Below are 27746 nucleotides of genomic sequence, written 5' to 3' on the forward strand. Positions count from 1 at the left end.
TAATGATTTGGCATCCATATGGGAATTTAGAAATGAATAATGTTCTGGTTTTTACTGATACCGTCACATATGAATCATATTATGTGTTACCATCACCTCTACAGAAGATGTGACTAATTTGACATGAATAAAATGATGAACTGGTACAGAGATATTGTGATGTGTAAGGTACCTTCTTCCGCTCTGATATATACAGAGGAGCTATGAAAACAAAACCAGGAGGCTGACAGGAGTGGGATGAATACTTAGATTTTTACCTACAGTGCTGCTTTCCATCCACAAGTCTCCATAACACCAAAGATTGAATGAAGAAACCGTCTAGAGCCACTCAGCTTCAGAGACGAAGCTAAAGAAGACTGCTGATTGGACAGAAGTAGTCACAATGGCAAAGTACAAAGACAAAACAAAAAAACAAAAGTGTCCAGGAGTTTACAGAATAGCATTTGTTCTGGGCTTCAAGATCCTGTTGAGAGAGCGACCCCATCACTAGTCCTCATATTGTTGTGTGTGTGTGTTTTGTTCAGCGGGACCTCCTGAGAGTAACAGGAAATGGGAAAGGCCTTTAACAGTTCCAAATGCTGGTAGAAAGAAACCCAAAACTACTTGAGGCGGTAAAGTCTTGTGTGGCTCTAACTTCCCAGAAATCTTCGGTACTTGCTACAAGAAAAGTTCTCTTGCTTGCCAGCGGACACCGTTCGGCGTATCCCACAATGCAGCTATGTATGAAGGTTGCTGGTTTAACAGGACAGTTGGTTCTCCTTCGGCGGGTTCAAGTCACTCGGACTACGTCTGCAGCTCAGTGCAGATTGTTTTGCTCAGACAAAAAGTGAGAATGAAACATTAGCAAAATAAATAACCTACCATCTATAAGTCTACGTAATATTAAAGGCAAGCTTAAAATAGCACTTTACATATTTTGCTCAACAAGGGTTGCGAGTTAACGTGCAGAATGTAGTCGATAAATACATAAACACAAATATCGATCTATATATTTATTTATTCAGCTCTCTGAAAAGAAAAAAAATACGCTACTTTATGCGATAGGAATCGTGTGCATTTCTAATAAATAACCTGACATGTGGAGTAAAGCCCTGCCCTTTAAACGTTTAATTGTGTATGTAATCTAGAGGTGCGATCACATTTAATGTTGCTCTGCGAAATTTTGGAGGTGAATTCCAGTCATTTCTATAGGAATCCGTGCGATTTGGAGTTTTGCGCAAGGGTGAAAAAGTCCCGAAGCAGATTTTGTTCGTCTTCAAGTTGGTCAGGCGCAATCGCTGTGCTAAAAGTTGCTTGGTTTGAAAGTGACTTCATACATCGCTACACTATACACAATGGAAAATGGATTTCTTTGCCAACTAAATTTCGCTAATGTGACCGCACCTTTTTTTTCTAATATGTCTTTGTTTTTTGCATCTCAAGTCACTGACTCTGCTACATATCCATACTCTATAACATAACACTATAGATAATAAGAATTGCTTTGGTTTTTAAAAAATAAAACTTTGATTGGGTTTGGCATAGAGAAATGACTGACCCTCAAGGGTCTGGAAACTACTAGTCTTGGAGAACCCATTTTGCTTCCTGTGTGACGTGACGTCAACACGAATGCTACATTGTCAGGAACATTTCTCTGCGGATTTATCAAATGCCCCTACTGGTTGGCCTGTGGACAATTGATCTGCACGTAACTAGCCATGACTGATTCTTGACTACCCTACAACCGCATGTTGCTGGTTACACCCATATCCATCTGTGAGGGTGTGTGTGTTATATGTGTCACGCCTGATTTGTATCCAACTCTTAATATCTGTATCGGTAAAGAGGAGCGTTCCAGCCCCGGGCGAGTTGGCTGCATCTATCAGAGTGTGTGTTCATGTGTCTGGGGTCGTGGCGGGGTATATTGAACAAACATACACACATAGAGATAGAGAAGACTGGCATATTTAGAATGGGGCGTGGGCGTGTCTAGGTGCACGAGGGGCTGGTGGCGCTCTCAAGCGAGGACTGGGAGAGTCGGCGCGTCAGGGGGCCGATGCTGGGGTCTGCCATAGAGGAGGTGGGGAAGAGCTTGTACCAGCCGCCCACCATCGATGTCAGGTCTAGATCATCCAGGAGGATCTGAGCCATTCCCATGAAACACTTGCTGTCCATGCGGCCGTAATCGCCCCACACGATCACCTGGGCAGGTTAAAGGTTACAAATGAAGGATCAGCATGTGGCGAGGTTTAATATTCAGCGCCCCCAAATATAGCATTTGCACTTGGTTTGATTAGTTTCTTATGTAATGCAATGATATTCACACATTTTTGTGTGTCATAAGTTTTAGACACATTTAAAAATGTTGCAGTGTACTTTTTGTTTTAATTTGAACAGTACGTATTTTGTTTTATAATTTATGATAAAAAAACAGTTCTTCTAGAAAATAGTAAATAAACTACTGTTTATAAGTTTGGGGTCAGTAAGATTTGTTTTTAAATAGTTAATACGTCAAAAAATGACAGTAAATACATTTATAATGTTACAAAATATTTCTATTTCAAATAAATGCTGCTCTGTTCTTCTATTCATCAAAAAATCCTGAAAACGTGTCACAAAAATATGAAACAGCACAACTGTTTTTAATAATGTTAGTAATCAGAAATGTTTCTTGAGCAGCAATTCAGCATATTAGAATGATTTCTGAAGGATCGTGTGACACTGAAGACTGGAGTAATGATGCTGAAAATTCAGCCTTGATCACAGCAATAAATTACATATTAAAATATATTCAAACAGAAAATTGTATTGATATTTCACAAAATTACTGTTTTTACTGTATATTTAATCAAATAAATGCACCCTTGGTAAGCATAAGGGACTTCTTTCAAAAAAAAAAAAAAAAAAAAAAATTAACGATTCAAAACTTGTAAACTGTAGTACGTTTTTAAAATAAATTCCAAATGTAAAATATTTTAAGAATTTTATTGCAAATACTAAACATAATTTAAGATAAATTTAGTAAACAATCAAAAGACAAAAATAATATATCTTAAATAATAACGTATTTAATTTATTACTATGAAATATTATTATTATTAAATTAATAATAATTTTAAATAGAAAGGTTTTAACACCACATAAATTACACAACATTCTGTGCAAACGATAATTAGATCTGGGCTTTTTTTTTTTGATCATATTCAATATTTTAAGATTACTTAAAATGGTGTTTAGCATATAAATAATAATAAATTATAATAAAATCTCTTTTACACTACAAAGGCTGTACAGAATATAAATTGTGTAAACAGTAAAACGTCTCAGTTACATATAGTACATATAGAACGCCTTTTTCTCATGAAAATGCACCACTTCAGGTCATATAAATACCTCGTCAGTGGGTTCTAGCCTGAGTGATAGTGTTCACCACTGTAGGTGAAAGACCTCTAATCCCTCCTTGTCCCATTGAGGGACCGAGTATGGGGATTCCAGAGATCCGGACATGGGTGCCAAATCATGCCTTTGCAATGAGGCTCACTGGGGTAGATGCATACTTGCGTAAGCCCCCAGGCCAGCTGTGTGCCCCTGCATCCGTGCCGAGGGAAGCCTCAGACAGGGAACCACAATGGGCAAAAGGAAGAATCCTGTGAGGCAACAGATGTGTCTGTGTCTGACTGAATCACTCCAATCAGCTGTACCGTCTGGGGATGGAGACCCCACTCATCCCAGAGAGAGACCTGTCGCAAGAGCGATTCTGCTGAGTGAATGAGGTCACCCAGAATGTGAATGGTTTGCAGAAACCGAAGTTCCTGCTGGCTCCAGGAGGAGATAACGGGCAAGCTGTGGCATACGATGGGAATGACTACTGCCCTGGTAGCTGCCGTCACTGTGCTGTCCATCTGTACTAGCACGTGCTTGTCCTGGATCAACGGTCGAGACATCCCCAAGAAAAAAAGCACTGCCGACAACTTTTGGGCAATCGAATGCTCGTGCAGGCAGCAACTGAACAGGTCCCTAAGGCTGCACGGCTGTTGCATGAAGCACCTCAATCTATCCTGGATGCATCCATTATTAGAATGGTGCTTTTGGACACTAGAGGCACACCGACCTGTAGAAACAGAGGTCCTTCCAAGGATTGGAATGGGACATCACCTCATGTGAAAGCCACACGGTGCGAGCTAAGGTGCCATGCTCATCTCAGAACTCGGTCATACATGCAGTGCTGAAGCGGTCTTATAAGCATCTTCTGGTGGCATGACATGGCCAAGGACGCCATACGGCAGGAGCTTCTGAATAATTCAAGAGGAACCGCTATTCCGTGCTTGGGACCCCCAAACAACTCAGCGCTATTGGAGCACAGTCCTCCTTCAAGGTGTGCTACTACTAAACTACTGCAGGACAGCCATGGCGTGTAGAGTGGACACAGGTTGTCCAGAGGCAGTATAAGCTCTCGCCCCAAGAGACAAGGTAACTTAGGTGCTCTGGACGGGAATTGACGTATGCAAAATGCACCGCAATCGCTCTCTCCATCCGAGGGACACCTGTATATCCCTTTGCTGGACCGCCGTATCAGTGTATATGTTATGCCTTCCACGATTTCATCAGCTACTCGTGCACTTCTCGGAAAGAAAGGAACTGAGGCAGAGTGTGGCACAGTTTTGCGCTCGGTCTCTAAGAATCAATCAACAGAGAACCCAGGACAGGGTGGAGTAGTCCACTTAAGCCAGGTGGTCTCTGTTGCCCGGCTAAGCACGGCTGCCATCTCAGCGTCAGGCTCAAACTAACACACAGCACCCAGAAGTGCCGGTTCAGTAGAGTCATCCGCTTTCACTCAGTCAGACCCATATGCTGCGATAGACAACTCATCCTCAGCTCCGAATGAGAGACCGAAACTCAAGCTCACCAAGAAACTCTACTGGAGAACACGTGCTGTTGGAGGAATGAGAGGTAGCATCTGAGGTTATTTGCGGTCTTCTTTAAAAAAAAGAACGGCAGACACGAGCACAAGGTGGCAATAGCCATGTCCTCACAAGAAGGACATAAACCATCCACAAAAGCTGCTTCAGCATGGGCACAGCCCAAACACTGAGCACAGTGATTGTGCCTGTCAGAGGGTGAAATCTACAAACTGCAACCAGAAGGGCACAAATGGAAAGGCATGTTGTAAACACACACAAATCCACCCGTGAAGTTCTTTTAGAGAAATTGCTCTTTGCAGAAGGAAATTTGCTCTCAAAGATCGCTGCTGAAGCACCCAGGGGTACTCTCAGTACACTTATCTGTGTTTGAGCAAGGGAGAAACCGCTGCTTATGCCATAGATCCAACGACGAGGAGATTGAGAGGGGAATGAAGTGCTGCATCTCCAAAAGAGATGCTGCATCGGCTCCGAAGAACAGAACAAGTGAGCAAATGCCACGCTGGCCTATTTATACCTGGGTGTGGCCAGCTATGCAAATTTTGCTCGCCAATTTCATTGGCCTTTTCTCAATGATGTCAGAAGTGTCTGGGCTCCCAAGTGCGACCCCTAGTGTTGGAACTTTGACACAACTTCGAAGTGACCGACTGAAAGGTAACAGTAATATCTAACACTCCTGTGTTTCCATCAACAAATTTAAGACTTTGCAAGATTGTTAAAATATTTTATGGCCTTAAATACTTTTTGGGACAGCTGTATATATAGATGTTAGTAATGGAGTTGTAATACCTGAAGCACTTTCCCCTGCGGGCTCTCGTCAAACATCAGGGATTGCTGGAAGGTTGGATCCAGGGTTTTCTTCACCACTTTGGTTTTCTTCTTAGCGAGACACATTCCATTTTCCAGGACATAAACCTTTACATATGTTGCTGACAGAGAAGGAAACATGCAATCATGAAACAGTGTTCTGTGCTCTTACCTAACAGGTAATGTAGATAAAATTAAACAACTCAAACAAGTTTAACGGTGGGTTACCTTGAATGTTCTTTGAGCCTGGTTTAGGGGTCAGACCTCGGGCCTGCGTGATCTCGACCTCTAACTGACCCCCTCTATCCACCACACCGATGTAAACATCACCTACACAGAGGAAACAATGCGCTTATAAAACCTGCTTGCAATGAAATCAATCAACAGCAGGTGGAGACAAAGAACAAAATATAACCTCCACTCTTGAGAGTTTCTACCTTGATATTTGATCATAAAAGTGAGAATTAGACAGGTATTATGTCTAACAAATCAGTATATCCAGCTCAGTCAACCTGAGCTCATGAAAAGGTTGACATTTACCGTGCAACATATAATTTCTACAGTTTATATACCATGCTCAGCATATAAATATATCATAGATTTGTAATTACACATTTGCAATGATAAAGTTGCAATTTAATAAATTTAAAATATATGAATAAATGTACTTAAATATATAAATGTATTTAATGTAATAATTACACAAATTACACAAATTTTTATATGAAATCAAAATAAAATTTCAAAATAGCCCTTTTTTATGAACATGATGGCAATTGTTGTATTGAGTGCAAACTGGCCAGTATGCAGGTGTCTTACCCATTGGCGGTGTGGCTAATGTCTGCCGCCCCACTATCTGAGCAGGACCAAGACCGTCCAGGAAGTCACTGAACTGGCTCTCAGGGCCGAGGCGAGTGGTGGGGAAGATGAACCTGAAATACACCCGGTGAGATGTGTGAAATGTGTGATCAATCAAACTCATCGATACAAAGCAGGTTTGTTTCTAACCAGTGCAATATACAATGCTACTTAATCATATACTTTGACAGTGCCTCACGTTATACACAGATGGGAGAATCTCATGAAACCTGTCAAGTTTTGACCATATTTATGGTTGCAAGTAGCTATTATTTTGATAACTGATTAATCTGTGGATTATTTATTTGATTAATCAATTACCCAGAAGAAAAAAAATTCAATATTTGTTAATTATTTAAAAAAATTATGATTTTAATTATAAATAAAAATGTATTTTTATTTTAATATTATTACTAATCATTTACAGATTTTATCAATTAGTTGTTGCAGTCCTAATCATATTGCACCATATTTGAATTGTGACATTATTTTCATGGCAATTAAGCACATTTCCTCCTGCTGTAATGTGAAATAAATATATTATCATATCATATTATTAAAATTGTAAAATACCATTGTACTGCCTTTAATTTATGATCTAAATAAAACTAAACAGCTGTGGTCCTAAAAATAGGGTTCTGCTTATTTTATGCCAAATGTTCTATTTTTTTTTTCATTTGATTTTGAAATGTGGACATGTTTTTGTGAGATTAGGTCAGATATAAACACATTCGGATGCAGTGATTAATTAAATGTGTTCACACTCACGTCCCATCAGAGCTGTTGCTGTTAGTGCTGCCATCTGTTGAGTCCTTACTGCCCTGCCGTGTGACACGGTTCCTCATCTCCACTGCGATACCCGTCTCTGTGCTCCGCCGGATGGTGCTGCGTAGCTTCTTTGTGCCACCATCTACACAAAAATACACATATGCAACACTGGTCATTTTCCATGAATAGAGCAACAAACTCCTGGGCTTGAAAGTCCTTAAAAATATATATACACTCACTGGCCATGATATAAGGTACAACCTTTCAACTACTTGTTAATGCAAATGTCTAATCAGCTAATCACATGGCAGCAACTCAGTGTATTTAGGCACGTAGACATGGTCAAGATGATCAGCGGAAGTTTTATACTCAAATATCACAAGATTTTAATCAAATAGAGCACCTTTGGGATGTGGTGGAGCAGGAGATTTGCATCATGGATGTGCACCCGACAAATCTGCAGCAACTGAATGATGCTATCATGTCAACATGGACCAAAATCTCTGACAAGTGTTTCCAACACCTCGTTGAATCTATGCCACGAAAAATTAAGGCATTAAGGTATTAAAGGCTAAATGGGGTCCAAACCGGTACTAGCAAGATATACCTAATAAAGTGTTCGGTAAAGTATTTTTTTTCTTTTTCAACAAATGGTCAGTAAAATTAGTTGTCAGCAATGCTGGTCATCAACCTCAGGAGGTCCAACTAAATATTACATTGTTTATTTTTTTTTATTAATGTTTAAAGGGTTTGCAATTTTTGCAACCCTCTTACCAACATGTCTAAATTAAACTTTGTGTCATTTTGTTACTTATTAGCAATAAACATTAATAATAATAATAAATAAATATCAAATTATATATATATATATAAATTATAATAATTAGGGAAAAAAACATAATGGGTAAATTGTTTGGATAGTATTAGGTTTGCATGTTTAGCCTAAAACAAGCTGTCACTCAAAAGGGGCCAGCAACTTTGGGACCAACATTATTGCTATTAATTTAATTTATTTGTTTGACTATTTTCCTAAAAAAACTACATTAAAAAAACTTTAAAATAAACTTTAACAGAAAAAAAATAAATAAATAAATATATACACATATATATATATATATATATATATATAAACATTTCTCATTTTCATTTAGTTTAACTAAATTAGATGTACAAAGAAAACTAAACTAAATCGTAAGTAAAAATAAATAAAAATGGCATATGTTTGAAAATTGGATAAAAATTACAAAACATAATTACTAAAACTTTACCTAAAATTATAAATGAAAACATTTATGAATACAAATTATATTATCTTGATATCCTATATTATTATACCATAATATTGTTACATGGTAACATAGTTGAATGGCTATGTTTTATGAATGCAATCAACACTAAAATGTGTAAATATTAGGAGAACTTTTGCAAATATTAGTCTGATTCTCTAGAAAGGGTCTAAATGATGTTAAATAATAGTGTCAATTTTAAACAATGAAGGAAATCATGCTGTAACAGGGTTGCGTGCAGAATGGTGGACACAAAAAATCACACTTGTTAATTTAAATGAGTTAATAGATAAACATGTTTTTAATGCAATTAATTAAATATAATTTCAATCGATTATATCAAAATGATAACATTATATGACTACAATACAGCCAGGAAGGTCAAGACCTTTGAGCCTTTAATACTTAAAAAAAAGTCACAAACATTGACATGTCATGGAAAGTGACACAGATATAAACTCCTAAAACTTAATGCCATGTAAAACCGCACTGCATGAACAGCTCAAGTGTTTATGAAAAAGACAGCTGAGCTTATATAGTCTGGTCATATTTCATACCAGCAGTCATTTACTTGGGTACTTATGTAAACTCATGTGTACCCATACTCTGTGTGACTTCCAGCTGTTTACAGCTGCTGACATACTTTCCTTCCAAACAATCAATCCAGACAGAGCAGAAGAGCATGTCCTCAAACACCAAATATAGAAATCAGAAGAGGTTTCACATGAAAATGATGGCTGAATTTGAAATAGGGCTTATCAAAAACACAGTAGGTGATAATAAACAATGCTAAATTTAACTTTTAAATTAAAACCCCTCATATTCCATGTTCCCAGAAAGTCACCCGGGAGTTATAGAGTGCTACATCCATTATCAAGTGCACACTAGGGTGGTCCCCATGCTGCTGAGCTCCAAAAGCGACACTACTGACCATCTGATGCATACTGCACACAAAACCCGAAAGCACTTGTGGAAATCGCAAGCTCTGATCAGCCTGCTGGGAAACAAGACTGCGTTTACAGAGTACTGGCTTGATATTATGAGTGCTATTTTCTAGATTCTTAGCATCACATCTTCCCATTCAAAGTTTTGTTTGAGGCAATTAGGAGCAAGTTCACATGTCAAGTTCATGGCAGTTTTTGGTCAGAATATAAGGTACAATGAGGCTAAAGCTGCACCGCAGTGAAAGGCACATTTGATTTTATTATCTTCTAAACCACTAAATAGCACAAAAACATACGACAGTGCTTTTCCTAAACATCCACGTTTTACTATGCATGTGAAAATTCGCTTGATTCTTGACACAGTTGTGGGCAGCAATGCAAAGTTGATTCTGCGCTAATTTGAGCTAATAATTTATGCTTTTTTGTAGATTTATGTAGCAAATAAATAAATTATGTCGCAAAAATTATATTTATTGTTACTACTGTAAAGCCATATTATGGGATTTTCTTCAAAGCTTTCAGAATCGTTACTTTTTTTTTAAATATTTTTTTCTCTGTATTTTTAAAATGAACATATTTGAATGACAAGGTACATTTACTGAACTAAAATATGTTTCTTAATTTATCAAAATAAACAGAAAATAGTAAACATTTTGCTGAAGTGATTGTTTTGAACAATTATAAACTTAGATACATGCAAAACATTAAAGTACAGTATTTGTATCAGTACTAGGTTCCTTTTGCCTCATGCTAGTGAACTTTGCTGAATAACAACACTATTGCTTTTGTAGAGCTGCTTTACAGCAGAATGTAACATCGTCTCATATCTGAAATTTTCGGCATCATTGACTCTGTTATTTTCCTTTTTATTACTGTGGCGCTACTTTGAAATCTGTATTGTATAAAGTGCTATATAAAAAAAGGTGACTTTACTTGACTTTTATCCTGAGTAAAAGGCCCCCCTCACCACCTCATGCATTTGTAAGATTTTTAAACAAAACAAACCAATTTTTATGATTTATTTTCCCACAAAATGTGTTGCTCCATCAATGTTCAATAAAAACATTTTGCTTTTGCAATAATACACTATGGGAGCAGTGAAAAACACATTTTTCTTAAAGGGTTAGTTCACCCAAAAATGAAAATTAGGCCATAAATTACTCACCCTCAAGGCATCCTAGGCATATATGACTTCCTTCTTTCAGATGAATCCAATCGGAGTTATATTAAAAATTGTCTTTGATCTTCCAAGCTGTTTAATGGCAGTCAGCGGGTGTTACAGTGCATCAGTCCAAAAGAAGTGAAATAAAGCGCATCCATTCATAATAAAAATTGCCTCACATGGCTCCGAGGGGTGAACAAAGGCCTCCTGTAGCAAATCGATGCATTTTTATAAGAAAAATATACATTTTCAAAACGTAATAATCACTTTAATGTAGCTTGCGCTCACTGTTGTACACGCTATGGGAGCAGTGAAAAACACATTTTTCTTAAAGGGTTAGTTCACCCAAAAATGAAAATTAGGCCATAAATTACTCACCCTCAAGGCATCCTAGGCATATATGACTTCCTTCTTTCAGATGAATCCAATCGGAGTTATATTAAAAATTGTCTTTGATCTTCCAAGCTGTTTAATGGCAGTCAGCGGGTGTTACAGTGCATCAGTCCAAAAGAAGTGAAATAAAGCGCATCCATTCATAATAAAAATTGCCTCACATGGCTCCGAGGGGTGAACAAAGGCCTCCTGTAGCAAATCGATGCATTTTTATAAGAAAAATATACATTTTCAAAACGTAATAATCACTTTAATGTAGCTTGCGCTCACTGTTGTACACGGAAGCAGCTCCGGGCGGATGACGTATGAGGTCGGCGTTGCGCAAGATCAAAGACGATTTTTAATATAACTCCGATTGGATTCATCTGAAAGAAGGAAGTCATAAACGCCTAGGATGGCTTGAGGGTGAGTACATTTTATTTAATTAATTATTAGTAATTTTTATTTTTGGGTGAACTATCCCTTTAAGGTGTGCCTTCAGCTCTGTTGTACCGTACCATAAGTCAAAGGTTTGCCCATGTGAGACTCCGGGGTGTTTTTCTGTCAACCGTGCCTCTAATTCTTTCGGATGTCCATGAGTTTGTAGAATGATGGCAAGCGGCTCACAAACCTGGAAGATGCTCAAGACGAGTGCAATCTGTTAGAGCCTGGCAATGATGGCCAAGCTGCTGACCTCACCATATAAAGTGAGAGAGTGGACGAGAGAGAGCGAGAAACAGGCTGCAGATCAGCTGACATTAAGAAAGAGATAAAGAGAAAAACATGGCGCTCCATTCTGTGCCAAAGATGACATCTCAGAGGTAATGTAAGGTGTAGAGCAACAGAGAGCGATGATGACTTCATAATTACCTCCAGGATCAGATAAGAGCCAAAAAGACAATGAGCATACTACAGTACTGTTCTTAGCATTTAAAGGGATAGTTCACACGAAATGAAAATTCTGTCATCAAACAATGGAAAATATCCCTCATAAAGGGTTCATTTGTATAGATTCAAACATTTCTTCCAAGTTCAGATGCGCACAAAAAGAAAAAGTAAACATACCAATTATCGATTTCTGAGGGATCAAGTGACAAGAGTTAAAAATATTCTGAGATTTAGAAATATGTTCAAGAGTCCTAGAACTTAGAGATGGAGCATCATATGAAATTAATGTCTGCACAGTGTTTAATAACAAATATAAAAAAACAACTACACTGCAAATGATGCTATGTTCTAAACTGATATGAAGCACAATAGTGTTTCTGCAGAAGAATACATACAGACAGACTGCAGAACTGCAAGTATCGCATTCCCAGCAGACACTTGCTTACTGTCATGGAGCTCACAGTTTTTAAAATAAAATAACTGCAAGAGTGAGTGCGAGAGACAGGGAGAATGAGAACAGCTTTCTAAAAATACAGAGAGAACATGCACAGTGTGGGCCACGGCAACACAGAGCAACAAGACAGCAGTCACCATTCACTGAGGTGTTCAATTAAATATGAACTACGTGTAATTGTGGAAAGATAGATGATGCTAAAACACAACAGACACTGTGGCAAGCAAATGTTTGCGAAATACAATATGTGACATTTCAGAACATACACTTTGTGAAAGGGAATAACTGCATGTTGTCGACTTATATAAACAGGTTATTTTATAATAACAGCTGTCTGGCTGTGAGGTAGTGAAAGGGAACTGTGCATTTAGTTGACACTGGGTTCGGTGTCTCTGTTGAGCCCTCTGACAGGACCGTATGTGACAGTGTTGAATCTGTGTTTGCAGCGGAATAAAGTGGCCACCGAGTTCAGAGATGTTGATTCTATAGGGAACAGGAACAGTCTGTGTGTGTGTTTGTGGAGTCTTTGTTTAAAGATGAACAGGGTAATTCATTTCTATAAGTATGTCAGTAAAAATAATGTTTACGGGTTGCCCAACTATTCCTCCATCTGCCATTGGTGGACCAAACACCAGACCTGGCCAAAACTCACACAGTCGATTGGTTGATTGGCTGGTCAGGATGTGTTTGTTTTATTCCTCCAAAGTAAATTAAGAAAATTCAGAAATGACAAAGTCATAAAAATATACCACACACTATATAACTCACACTGAAGGAAACCTATTTGCACTGCTGAGTAAAATAAGGTAATTATGACTTTAAAATCTCGCAACTGTGAATTTACATCTCACAATACTTTATATCTCGCTATAATATATAACTATAACTATAGCTTTAAATCTCACAATGTGACTTTATATCTGAAAATGTGAGCTTGTATTGCATAATGTGACTATAAATCTCACAATTAAACTTTTAAGCTTGCAATGTAACTTTATAGACACATTTTAATTTTATATTTTTGCAATAGCTCATGTTTCTTGTACATTTTATATCTTGCAGTTGCAGCTTTGCTTCTTGTAATTGTGATTTTATGGCTTGTAATTCTGACTTTATCACTGAAAAACACTTTAAATCTCACAGTTTGACTTTTATATCTCACGATTGCAATTTTAAGTCTCAATATGTAACTTTAAATTTTGCAATGTTACTTTATATCTCAATATTGGACTTGCATTTGCAACTTCATCTCATAAGGTTTCTTAAGATCTCACAATTGTGAACTCTAAATATTTTGATTTTATTTCTTGCCACTGCAACTTTGTTTCTCGTCATTGTGATTTTAAACCTCATATTTTGAATGTATATTTTGCAACCCCTACTTTATTTCTCTTAATTGTGACTTTATAATATCTCACAATGTGACTTCAAATCTCACACCTGCTATTTAAATCTCAAAATATGACTTTAAATCTCACAATGTGACTTTATATCTCTGTATTGGACTTTGTATTATGTAACTGCCACTTAAAATCTCAAAATATGACTTTAAATCTTTAAATCTCACAATGTGACTTTTAATCTAAAAGTAACTGTAACTCAAATGTAAATTTATCTCACATTTCTTTATATTTGACAACTCCGATTTTAAATCTCAAAATGTGACTTTGAATCTTGCAACGTGCTTCTTTATCTCACTATTTGACTTTGTATCTTGCAACTGCAACTTTAAATCTCACAAGGTAACTTTAAATCTCACAATTGTGAATTTTGATTATATTTTGATCTTATATTTCACAACTGCGAAAATGTGACTTTATATCGCACAATCATGACATTGTTTCTCATAATTGTGACTTTATTTCTTTCAGTTGCAACTTTATATCCCACAGTCCTAAATATTTTGATTTTATTTCTTGCCACTGCAACTTTGTTTCTCGTCATTGTGATTTTAAACCTCATATTTTGAATGTATATTTTGCAACCCCTACTTTATTTCTCTTAATTGTGACTTTATAATATCTCACAATGTGACTTCAAATCTCACACCTGCTATTTAAATCTCAAAATATGACTTTAAATCTCACAATGTGACTTTATATCTCTGTATTGGACTTTGTATTATGTAACTGCCACTTAAAATCTCAAAATATGACTTTAAATCTTTAAATCTCACAATGTGACTTTTAATCTAAAAGTAACTGTAACTCAAATGTAAATTTATCTCACATTTCTTTATATTTGACAACTCCGATTTTAAATCTCAAAATGTGACTTTGAATCTTGCAACGTGCTTCTTTATCTCACTATTTGACTTTGTATCTTGCAACTGCAACTTTAAATCTCACAAGGTAACTTTAAATCTCACAATTGTGAATTTTGATTATATTTTGATTTTATATTTCACAACTGCGAAAATGTGACTTTATATCGCACAATCATGACATTGTTTCTCATAATTGTGACTTTATTTCTTCTTTTAAACCTTGTCTCACAATTCTTCCATAGACAACCACACAAACACAGCTCTGACTGATCCAACCATTATTCTAAACCTATATGTGTATTATTCCTGGCCCATGTATAGAAAGCAACATATGGTGAGGGGTGAAAGCTTTCTCCAAGATGCTTATAAAACACATTCAAATCCTTCTATATATGGATCTATCTCCTGTCTATTTCTTCCCCCCTCAGTCCTTGTCATTCGACAGCTGTTCCCTTGTAGCCAAACGCCTACTCTGCCTGTTTCACCCAGAAGCCTCTCGCTACTGATCCACAGTAAATACCAGAACAGCGGGAGAGTCTGTCCTTTGGGACACTTTGATGAAATATTAAAGAGTGCAGCTCAGAGATAGAGACAGCGAGGGATGGGGTTGGTTAGAACCAGGGCTAAGGGCAAGAGGTGCTAAAAAGATTCATCTAAGTCCATGTGATACCATCCCGAGAACGGTAGCGAACCCTCACATGTGGCCCGAAGATCGCTCCACCTGTTTCTCAGAGGTAAATGACAGCGCAAGTGAGCAGATGCACACAAACATGCTATTTTCACCTTCACACAAAACCTGTTTCCACCTTTGGCTATACTGAACAGCGCATCAGCGTTGTCATGCATGCTGCCGGCTGCGTCTCTGAAAAAGAGAAGTGCCCTGCGAGCCGGAGACACATCCTTCTGTCTGGTATCTGTGGCAACAGCCTGCTCTCCCCAGACAGATATCATGGGGTACAGACATTTTAGATTAACTCGAGCTAAAAATACTGCCTTATCGCCTAACAGGACACAACTAATCAATGGCTGATATTTCAGGCAGATCTGAGCGTGGGTGGTCTGTGATGTGAAGCGGCCGTTGAAGTGAAGGAGAATCTAATTAGGGGACTTCCACAAAAGAAACAGTTTATTCACTAAAGATGTATCAGGAAATACACGACAGGAGCTTTTTCATCAGGGTGGACTGCTGAGAGAGTACTGTGATGATATGCTCATCTGAGATATTTTGGGATGTTCAGAATTGCATACTATCACACTGCTCATGCTGTTTTCGCAGTATGCAGTATAGGGGTGGTGTATGTGTCATATACTAAGTGGTACACAACTGATGATGTGTCACATCGGTGTGAAGATCCGGTTGTGTTTCTTTTCCCCAATAGTGCGGCTACAAGTCAACCCACCTAAGAAGACTTCTCCATCATAGTCAAGGCTAGTGCTGTGCTGAATCATTAGAGATTGCAACACATACATAGTCATATTAAAGGGGTCATATGATGTTGCTAAAAAGAACATTATTTTGCGTATTTGGTGTAATTAACTGTGTTTATGCGGTTTAAGGTTAAAAAAACACATTATTTTCCACATACTGTACATTATTGTTTCTCCTCTATGCCCCGCCTTTCTGAAACACGTCGATTTTTACAAAGCTCATCGGTCTGAAAAGTGAGATGTGCTGTGATTGGCCAGCTATCCAATGCGTTGTGATTGGCCGAATACCTCAAGCGTGTGACGGAAATGTTACACCCCTTGCCATATTGTGATGCCTTGTCCCGGCCGGGCTTCTTCCACGGTGAAAGCCGATCCGGCGATCCACAGCACGAGGTTGATGTATTCCCTCAGCGACCAGCACGGATCAGTTCCAGGCATGACGAAGCGGATATCGTCCTCTTTTGGAAGGCCAAACAAAGTAGTTTCGCTTTCACAATGAAACACACAGCTCTTCATGACATGGCGGCAGCACCAACAATACCACAGCGAGAATAAAAGTTACGCCTTCTTTCTTTGCGTGAACATTTGGGCGGCGTTATGCAAATCTTCCCACATAGTGAGGTAGATATGTGGGGGCGTGTTAGAACGAGTCGTTTTAGGTAGGCTTGGCTGACTCTTAACTTTTATAAAGAATATCTCTTTGGATTTGAGACTTTAGTCTTTGCAACTTTACAGATCTTCTTTATGCACCAAGAGCTTGTAACACTCCAAAGAGAAAGGAAAAATTGAAATCGCATCATATGACCCCTTTAAGTACATAAAATTGAGCGACGGCAGTAATATGTCAATTATAATTAGTTGTATATGCATGGCGATATTTGGTGACCATATGGTGACATATTTATTTCTGAGACTTCCTGAATGAAACATGCAACAAAAACATTTATTGCAAAAGCATGTGTTCACATACTATTTTTACAATACGCAGTAAGTAGCCTGTTTGTATCCTATTCTGGAAAGTCACATTTACATTCAATAATTGTGCTGTTTTGTTATCGACAAAATGAATACGCATTTAAAAAAACAACAACTGTAGTCTCCAAACCTTTTCATCCATCTATTTGGCCTTGTACTACTAATAATGGTTGAATTGTTATGTGCATTTTGGTGTATCAAAAAAGAAATCTGTCTTTTTCCATATATAATTTGTGTATATTGCAAATTATCTTCTTTCAGGTCCCAGATATCCACAAATCTTAGTAAGCCCATTTTTCTCAATAAAACAGTTTCCAAAGGTTTTTTTTATTTATTAAAAATCGACACAATATAGTAAGTATATATTGTGTTGACATTTTGTAAATGTTAACAATAATTAGCATTTCCATCACATATGTTGGTAAACAGTTCAATACGCAATACTACTATATTCTACTGTATGCTACAGAAAAGAATGCATTAGCGACAATATATTTTTTGAATAGCAGTATGATACATTGTCAGAAAACTGCTTCCTGCTCAGTTTACAGTGTATACTGTCTGCTGTTTTTATAAATTAATGTGAAACTACACATTTCAAGAGGTATTTTTTACATATAGTTGTCACAGTCTTCAGCCGGTGTGCCCAGGAGGGCCACCAGATGACTGTGTTCTGGGAGCACATGGCTTGTGTTGTGTTTGTCTGTTGCCATGGAGGTGGCAGAGGAAGCTGCAGGGCCACACTCTCGGAAACGGAGGAGGGGGAAGAGGAAGAATGGGTCCGCCTCGCCACCCCTAGAGGTGGCCAGAGAAGCTGCAGCGCCCCCAGAGGCGGCTGACGAAGCTGCAGCGCCCCCGGAGGTGGCCGAAGAGGCTGCAGCACCCCCGAAGGTGGCTGACGAAGCTGCAGCGCCCCCAGAGGCAGCTGATGAAGCTGTAGCGCTCCCGGTGGTGGCCGAAGAGGTTCCAGCGCCCCCAGAGGCGGCTGATGAAGCTGCAGCGCTCCTGGTGGTGGCCGAAGAGGTTGCAGTGCCCCCAGAGGCGGCTGATGAAACTACAGCGCCCCCGGAGGTGGCCGAAGAGGCTGTAGCACCCCCGAAGGTGGCTGACGAAGCCGCAGCGCCCCCAGAGGCAGCTGAAGCTGCAGTGCCACCCTCTCAGAAACTCTTGCCCTGCCAGCTCCCTTCTTGAGGCAGGCTCCGCTCTTGCTGCCTGCCCTGCCGGCCCCGCCCTGGCCTCCTGGCCTGCCGGCCCCGCCCTGGCCTCCTGCCCTGCCGGCCCCGCCCTGGCACCCTGGTTTACCTCTATCCCCAGGGCCTCTTCCACTACACGGGCCTGGCCCACCATCCCTCCCCCTGATCCACCTCCGTTCCGCCTCCCTCCGGGATTGCTCGTGGAGCGTCTGGAATCCGCTCCTTAAGGGGGGGGTTCTGTCACAGTCTTCAGCCGGTGTGCCCAGGAGGGCCACCAGATGACTGTGTTCTGGGAGCACATGGCTTGTGTTGTGTTTGTCTGTTGCCATGTGCTCTCTCCTGTCTATTGTCTGGCCCCTCCCATCTTGTTACCTCGTTATTGTTTTAGTTGCTCCACCTGTGTCTCCCTCGTTAGCCTCCTCGTTTGGTTCCTATTTATTCTCCTTGTGTCTGCCGTCCTGTGCTGATCCGTCATTTTTCATGGTGTGTGTTTCGTGTCTGCATGTGTGCAGCTTTAGGCCTGCCTGTCTGTTTTTCCCCTTCGGGGTGGTTTGAGTTTGTTTTTGTTTAATTTTTTGCTAAAATAAAATACCATTTCTCCAGCAATTGAGTCCTCGCTTCATCTCCCCGCACGTACCGTGACAATAGTGTGTAATATAAATCCACAGCATGAAGTATAAACTATGTTGGTATTCTCTCAATGTAACATACTATTGTTTGAAACCTTTTATGCACACTGTTTTTACAAAATAATAAATAGAAAGTACAGTGTATATGGCACAGTGTGCAATTTTTTGGTATTCTATTCTAACAAAAATTAGTTTGGATGTGCAGCATACTTGAAAAATGTATCATTACCTGCAACATAATATTTTGCATGTTATTTACAGAATACAGCATGCATTATGCTAGTATTCCACTCCAAACATATCTTATCAAGATCAGTCTGTCAAAAGATAAGACATGTTTACACAAAACATTTCCAAATAATTTAAATTATGTCTGATTTAAACATGCAAAGTAATGACGATAATGTAGCATTCTAAGTATTGCCTACTATAAAACAGCAAGGCAGTAGTAAGCATTACGCTAGTATTTTATTCTGAGCATAGCCATGGTCATTTGTCCATTTAATGACACTATAGCAGGATATGTTACATTTTCCATTAGGGACCGAATACATATGTTTCTCGACTGGCTTTGTGCCTCATCGGCTGTCTTGACGCCTGCTTGAGAGACTCATTAGACCTCTCATCTCAGCAGGAGACACCCGTAACACATTATATACTGTTCCTCACATCTCCATGACGATGAGCATCATTGATGAGAGACAGTGACTGATATAAAGTGGAGGACAGTGAGGGACAGGGAACCAGAGAGTACACAGAGAGAAATGGAGACGGGTTGCAGAGAATGAGTGCTAGGGTGGGGGTTCTATTTTTAAGTCTGTAGTCAGGAATATCTTTGCCGAAGGAAGGGGATCTGTGGAGCAGCAGACAACAGACAATAACCCACCACAATAACCATCTTCATCTTCAGTCATCCTTAATAGAGTCACCAATTATTGAGAGTCATAAAAAAGTGTCAAACCCAAACCTGCTCTGTACTTTGCTGTGCAGTTGAAGTTTTATGAGTCTCTGATCAACCATTAATCCTAAAATATACTTCATTTTTCATGCAAATGCTATGTAATGTAAACTGCACAGACAATGGACAAAGACGAAGCTTTTAGTGTGTTGAGCGCATGAGTTCACGCACGGCGCTATCATATTAAAGGAATAGTTCACCAATAAATGACAATTTGTTGAAAGTGTACTCATCCTCAGGCCATCCAAGATGTAGTTTGTTTCTTCCTCCGAACAGATTTGGAGAAATTTAGCATTACATCACATGCTTACCAATAGATCCTCTGCTGTGAATGGGTGCCGTCAGAATGAGAGTCCAAACAGCTGATAAAAACATCACAATGATCCACAAGTAATCCACACCACTCCAGTTCATCAATTAACATCTTGTGAAGCAAAAAGCTGCATGTTTGTATAAATCAAAACCATCATTAAGATGTTTTAACTTCAAACTATTGCTTCCAGATAAAATGCGAGCAATTTTTGGGTGAACTATTTATTTAACTTCACAAAGCATCTTAAATATGTGACGTCCGTGGTGTGAGACACTATGTTATGCAAAAACATATTCACTTGCAGTGAGCTTAGCTAATCATAACAAAAGTCTTAAAGTTATAGTACCAAAAACAACAATATACATTATTTGACTGACTTTAACTGTATATTAATGCACATTTCTTACCATAAAACATGGAAAGGAATAAGAGTGACCAGGTAGAGGTAGAAAGGGAAAGGTTGTGGTATTCTCATTGTGCCGTGGGAAGTGAAGGTCAGGCTGTGCAGATGGCCAGTGGGTCCAGAGGCTCAGGGCCAGGTGGTCATCATCTTGACACGGACAGGCTACATCACACCACTTCAGCCGTTCATGGCCTGTTCCCACGCATATTGTACAATAACATTCTTCTGGGAGTCAAGTGGTATCGGTTAAATTAAATTTTGCAAGAAAAGTCTAACTTGTGTGAAAATTGTGATTGGTCAGAGGGCTGAGGTAATACAGATTTAAAGTTATAAACATCTTGATGGATTTGTTTCTCATAAACCTGCAGCTTTTTGCTTCACAAAACATTAACTGATGGACTGGAGTGGTGTGGATTACTTGTGAATTATTGTGATGTTTTTATCAGTTGTTTGGACTCTCATTCTGACGGCACCCATTCACTGCAGAGGATCCATTGCTGAGCAAGTGATGGAATGCTACATTTCTCCAAATCTGTTCCCATTAAGAAACAAACTCATCTACATCTTAGATGGCCTGAGGGTGAGTACATTTTCAGCAAGTTTTCATTTTTGTAGGTGAACTTTTCCTTTAAGAAACCTGTTCTTTTCAGCCTTAACAAGTAAAAAGCAACATGCCATTGATTTGAAGGAGCAAACAGTCATCTTCCATCTTTCACTAGGACGCACTGCTAACATATACATGCAGGCGCCAGTTTACTCATTGATTTACACTCCTACTTGTTCTGTTTGTCTTCCGACACAAATACAATGCGCATATACAAAGGACAGAGAGTACTAGCCAATTACCTCTATTGGATGCAACACACATCTATTCAGACTGTTTAGTCTGTCCCTATTGAAAAGACCAGCTTAAGCCAACATAAGAAGATTAGCTGGTCTTAGCAGATTTGAAATGGTCTAACTCGTGTCACAGGTTAGTATTTAGCTGGTTAGAAGTGCCCAAAAGCCCCCTAAAACCAGGCCAGCCTGTCCCAGTCAGGAAATCAGATAAGACCAGTTTAGGCTGGTTTAAAAGGTTTCTCTGCTTTTTGCAGTTTGGTTAAACAGGATCATGTTTAGCAGCTTTATTTTCTCACTCGTGTGAAGGTGCATCCACACAAATCTCCACCAGGAAGCTCTTCACATCTCCAGCTTGATCTTATTAACCCTCAGTGTCTTCCTCTTCAAGCCAACACCTTCAGTCTGGGAGCTCTGCAGTGACCCCATCCCTTCTTTTCTAATCCTCTAGTCTCTAATGCTCTCTTCCTCTCTCACACATACACTCTTTCTCTCTCTCCCCCCCACCCCGTTTCCATGGTAATGCTGTCTGCAATGCACCAAGATCCCATTGTGTCGGCCTCTCGCTCGGCTTTTTTGCTTCCAATTCTACAACTCTCAGCCATTAATCTGTCTTTTTTTCTCTAGCTCAACCTATCTTGCTGCTTGCTAGTAAGACATCTCGATCTTTTTTAATGTTTTAATGTTTAGGAAAGTTGTTGACGAGTCCTTCACTCTTGTAGAACTCTGTTATACTCTGAATCACAATGTCAATTTATTTCTCTGTCTATTTATGCATATATATGTATATATCAATATATCAATCTATCTGTCTGTCTATATATCTGTCAATGTCTGCAAATGTTTAACATTTATTATATTGTGGACGAGTCCTTCACTCTTGTATAACTCTGATATACTTTGACTCATAATATTGTTCTGTCTATCTCTCTCTATTTGTCTAACTATCTGTCCATCCCTCCGTCCGTCTATCCATCCATCCATCCATCTACAGTATGTATCTATATTGACTACTTTTTACATTTTTTTCGCTGGGAGCAATTTTTCAATACTTTGGTCACTTTATTAAAACTGTTCACACAGTGAGCACAACAGTGGTCTATGTGGGCTAAACTGTGGATCATTTATCATTGCTTTGGCACAAAATGCATTCAGTGACGGCATCTTTCAATTTACATGAATTCTTTTCTCACTTAGACACAAACACCACCAAGACTTTGTGTACCATACAAAGTCCACATACTCTTTTCAAAACTGTTAAACCTAAATTCAAATCCTAGAACAATACAAAACATTTACATTTAGTCATTTAGCAGATGCTTTTATCCAAAACGACTTACAAATGAGGACAACAGAAGCAATCAAAACTAAAAAAAGAGCAACGATATGTAAGTGCAAATGACAAGTATCGGTTAGCCTAACGCAGTACACATAGCAAGTTTTATAAATATATACCCAACACATCAAGTAGCAATCTTGGATTAACAATTTCCTCTGAGCTTTTCACAATGCAATTGCCTTCCCTAAACACCTAAAGACAAAATACCTTTACAGCATTGATCAATTTTGCAATATAACTAATGAATTATGAACAATCATGAATTATTAATGAACAACAGTGTCTTTAAAGCAGCATTAACTTATGTTAAATTGCATTAAATAAATGTAAAATAATAATATTCATTACTATAGTATGGTAAGACCTGTAAACCCTGCCTTTGGCTGATGATTACGGTATTTCACTACATCATCTACACCACTCAGCTGACACTCTCTCTGTTGAAGCATCCGCACAGCGGGGTACTGACTCCATGTTATTACAATCATGCAGTTGTGTGGGTAAAACATCAGTATTATGTAATAGGGATAGGAGAGAGGTGCCATACCATGCAGTATGAGATAGGGGTTTCTTTTCGATGGCATTTACAGAGTGTTAATTAAAGCGATCTATCCCTGATGCTCCGCTGAGTAATAAAAGCCCTGGAGGACAGCCGAAAGGCTGGGCAATGAGATATAGGGAGCGTGTATATTCAAGCCGTTGACTCAATGCTGACACAAGTGGCACAAACCTGTGGGAGATACGAGCTTATATCACCAGTCAAATCCTGTATGCCCTATACTCATACAGTAAATATGCAATAAATGCACAGCATATATACTGACATGTGTGGATGTTCACATGAGAGCATATATGTGATATAAATGAGAAAATGTTGTTGTGTTGACGTATGCTTGTCTATGTCTTTGTGTTCATTCGTGGCGCTGCTCGTGCACATGCCTCTGAAAGATGTATGCGCCATGGTATGCTGGAGTTATTTCAGGCATCTGCGCTGTTGGCTGGTTACATAAGACATGGGAGGTCTGATTCGTTCTACTTAAAATAAAGAATCTGAAAAGGGGGAAAGAGAGGGACGGAATGCAGGCAGATACTGAGAATGAATGAATGGGCTGGAAATACAGATGTATGCGCTGAAATCAAATGTGTATGCTTTAAGAGTGTGACCTTAAATGAACAGGAAAATGTAATTAAGTTATGGAATTATACATACAAGCGATTTCAAAAGTTAAATCCAATTTTTATTGGAAAAATATTTTAGTGAATGGTATTTGGACGGTACAATGGAGCAACAGAAAACCTGTATTGAGCGGGATGTGTCAGGATGACATGTTATTTAGCAAAATTTGTTATTGTGAGGTGTAATACATTTTTTATTGTTTATGATTGCTGAGCAATGTCACAACTTGCCACACTAAGGGATTCAACTGATCTGCAAAGGTGCATACGGGCTTTTTTAATGTGCCTCATACAGTTGGAACTATTGCTATGAATTATGGTACTTTTATTTATTATGAATAAAAATACATTTTGTTTTGTGTCTATACAGTTTCAAATAAAGGAAAACATTAAGGTTTTTAATATTCATTACCACGTGGCTGTTAAATATTTTTTATTACATTTCCAGCAAAAATAATAATATTAAATTAACATATTTCCAATGTTGTTACTGTTAAACTAAAACTAAAACCATTAATTTCAATCATTAATAGCTGAAATAAAATATGAATATTAGATAAAACCTTAAATTATCCAAATGTATGGAAACCTCTTTTCCACCATGGGGTAAAAAAACAAACCAAAAAATGTAATTGCGATTTCTTTTCCTCACTATTCAGACTTTTCGCGCAGTTCTGAGAATTGCGAGATATAAACTCAGAATTCTGGAGAAAGTCAGAATTGTGAGAAGTTCACTCATAATTACAAGTTTATTCAGACAAAATAGTCAGAATTGTGAGATAAAAAGTTGCAAGTACAGGCTTCCATAAAAATTTATAAAACTAAAATAGAAATAAAAATGAAAGCTAAATAGAAATTTAATTTTTTTTTTAATTAACAAAAATGTCAAGCACTCAACCAAATTACTAAAACTTCAACTAAAATGAAAATTGAAAATATAAAATAAATATTATAGTAGTCTATAAATAATATTAAAACACTGGCATATTTATATAAATATACACTATATTTACATAATATATAAAAATACTACTATATTGTGTGATTTACAGCAGCAGATCAAATAAAATCCCTCATAGCATGACATCTGGTTATGCTGCTCATTGTAAACATTACTGCTGTGTGCTATACACTGTGTGCAAAAGAGGTTCAAAATACAAAATGTTGCAATATGAAGTGCAGATGTAGCTATATAGTTCCAGACATGCTGCATATGTAATTATGAGTCAAAACAAGTCAGCAATATCATTAAACTAGGCAAGCTTGACATTTGCTGAAGCGCTTCTCTGTAGCCTTGATATAGATTCCTGTTTTTAGAGCCCAGTGTCTCTCTGACTCCCTTATTGGCTGTAGCTGCAACAGCAACATTGCACCGTGCATAGCAACAGTAACTATGAAGCTGTTGATGGAGATCTCTTTACAACACCCACCCTGACTAAATTCAAGGAAAGGTGGAGTGATAAAAACATCTGTCATTTCTAAGAGACCATTAATTAGAGGCGGTTGGTCTGAGCAGGATGCAATTGTTTGTGTGTGTGTGTGTGTGTGTGTGTGTGTGTTTGTACGTACGTGTGTGTGTATTTATATGTTCAATGGCTAGTCGGCGTATCGATTTATCCCCACTGAGCTTTTCATCATCAAAGATAAAGATGCAATGAAGGTTTAGCTTTAGAAGGTGTGGAGCTTGTGGCCACACACAAAGAACTCAAAATACATTGTTACCATTTTCAAGGGCATCATGCACCTATTTTTTTGAAAAGACACCAGAAAGGAAAAGAAATTCATCATGCAAGTGACTTAAAGGGTTAATTCAACTTAAAAATGAAAATTGTCATCATTTACTCACCATCAAGTTCTTCCAAACTTGTATGACTTTCTTTCTTCTGTTGAACATAAAAGAAGATATTTTGAAGAATGTTGGCAACTAATTGACAAAAAATACTACTGAAGTCAATGGGAACCAAAACTGGTTACCAACATTCCTCAAAATATCTTCTCATGTGTTCTGCAGAAGAAAGAAAGTCATACAGGTTTGGAACAACTTAAGGGTGAGTAAATGATAACACATTTTTTCATTTTTGGGTTATTATAAAATAATATCTAAATAAACTAGAAAACTCCCACTGATCAGCATTTTCATTTTATGGAAAAGAGCGACTTTGATATTTTAATAATGGGACACGTTCCTCACCAGCATTGCAATATATATATATATGTTTATACATCAGAAAACAAAACTTAATATAACAGTTTTTGCTTCTAAATTATTTTTTAATTGAAAACAAAATTGAAGAATTGAAAACAAGACAAGAAAGACTGTGCAAAACCTTTTTATGCAGTGAAGAAATGTACCAAAATACACAGTTTATGTTCCCAGTGCTGATTGTGTGAAAACGAAGAGCATGTTGATGTGTAGGGAACAGGGAACAGTTTCCTTGAGCGTTGAGTAATCATCGGCACAAACACAAACACTGGATAAACGACTAAAGGAAAACATGGAGGATAACCTCACTCCCTCACTCGCTTTCTCAGCATTTATATAAACTCACATGATATGCACATTTCGGTCACACTTTATTTTAAGGTCCAATTCTCGCTATTACAGTTTTTTCAATTGCTAACAAGCATTTACCAATACTTAAAGTACTTTTTCTAAACTCTTAACACAGCAGCACACCTACATCACACAATTAGCCAAATAGTTAATTGGCCAAAACCACATTTTGTTAAATAAATACAAACTCTACATTTCAAAATGCTGAATACATTTTTCTATATATACTAACTCTATCAAAACACAGCAAACCCAAATCAAAATCGAGTCATTCGGTCAAAACATTAGCACTACTTTTCTATCTAACAGGAACATATAGTCAATCATAGCACAGTGACTGTCAAAATTCTAACAGTTGATGACTTTACAAAAACTGCATTACTTGTCATGTTTCAGTTCTACCTGCATACAGTATAAACAATATAAACATTCATTGTTTTTTGTAACTTAGTTACCTTCAACTGAAACTCATTTGACATTTTTAAGTGTTGAATGTGTTCATTCTTGAAAACATACTGTCTAAAATTGAATGAGTCATTATAGAAAAAAATAGGGTCCCCTATGCAGAAATTCAATTGGAACCTTGATTGAAATTGCTTTCCAGTGGGTGGGGGTTGGATGCGGATGGTGCCCCCATGGTAACTGATGCCAGTGATCAACAAAAATGCCAACATACATGGCCTTTGGTTACTATGCAAGCTTGTTTCCATCACAGAATAAAAAAGTAAAAACCGTAATTGTGAATTTTTTGATCTCACAATTTGGACTTCTATTCTTGGAATTGCGAGTTTACATCTTGCAATTCAGACTTTATCAGAATTGTGAGATAAACTAACAATTGCAAGAAATAAAAGTCAGAACTGTGAGATAAAAAAAGTCACAATTACCCTTTACCCTTTACCCTTTATATTCCATGGCAGAAATAAGCTTTCATAGGTTCCATGTGTAAGGGGAAAAACAAACAAACAAACTTAAAAATGCACAGTCCAGCACACATTCTTACTCCTCTCCCCTACCTCTTCTTCTCCCTTTTTCTGATCAAGCTACTCCTCTCCCTCCTACAACTATTCCGCTTCCTCTCCCAGGCATTATTTTTTTCTCTCTCTCTCTGATTCTTTGTGTTGTTCTGCATCAAAAAAAAGTACTCTATGTTGATGCAATGGAAAGAGCATCAACACCTGACTATTCCTCCAACTGAGACTGGAATCAGCTGTTTCTAAATATTTCAGTCATCTGTT

The 27746-nt window shown here is 38.1% G+C and overlaps 1 protein-coding gene across 1 annotated transcript in view; it reads right to left on the reverse strand.

Annotated features, from left to right (window-relative positions):
* Positions 1 to 693: 693 nt before the first annotated feature.
* LOC107571463 (regulating synaptic membrane exocytosis protein 3-like) overlaps positions 694 to 27746 on the reverse strand; it is a 78802-nt gene continuing 51749 nt past the window's right edge. The window contains exons 3-7 of the mRNA XM_016257789.1: positions 7332 to 7473; positions 6525 to 6637; positions 5934 to 6035; positions 5688 to 5827; positions 694 to 2181 (exon numbers count right to left, since the gene is read on the reverse strand). Coding sequence (XP_016113275.1) covers positions 1969 to 2181; positions 5688 to 5827; positions 5934 to 6035; positions 6525 to 6637; positions 7332 to 7473 — 710 coding nt within the window. The 3' untranslated portion in view covers positions 694 to 1968. The remainder of the gene's footprint in view (positions 2182 to 5687; positions 5828 to 5933; positions 6036 to 6524; positions 6638 to 7331; positions 7474 to 27746) is intronic.

The sequence above is a fragment of the Sinocyclocheilus grahami genome, unplaced genomic scaffold, assembly GCF_001515645.1.
Source record: "Sinocyclocheilus grahami isolate Dianchi unplaced genomic scaffold, SAMN03320097.WGS_v1.1 scaffold1597.1, whole genome shotgun sequence".
Lineage (NCBI taxonomy): Eukaryota > Metazoa > Chordata > Actinopteri > Cypriniformes > Cyprinidae > Sinocyclocheilus > Sinocyclocheilus grahami.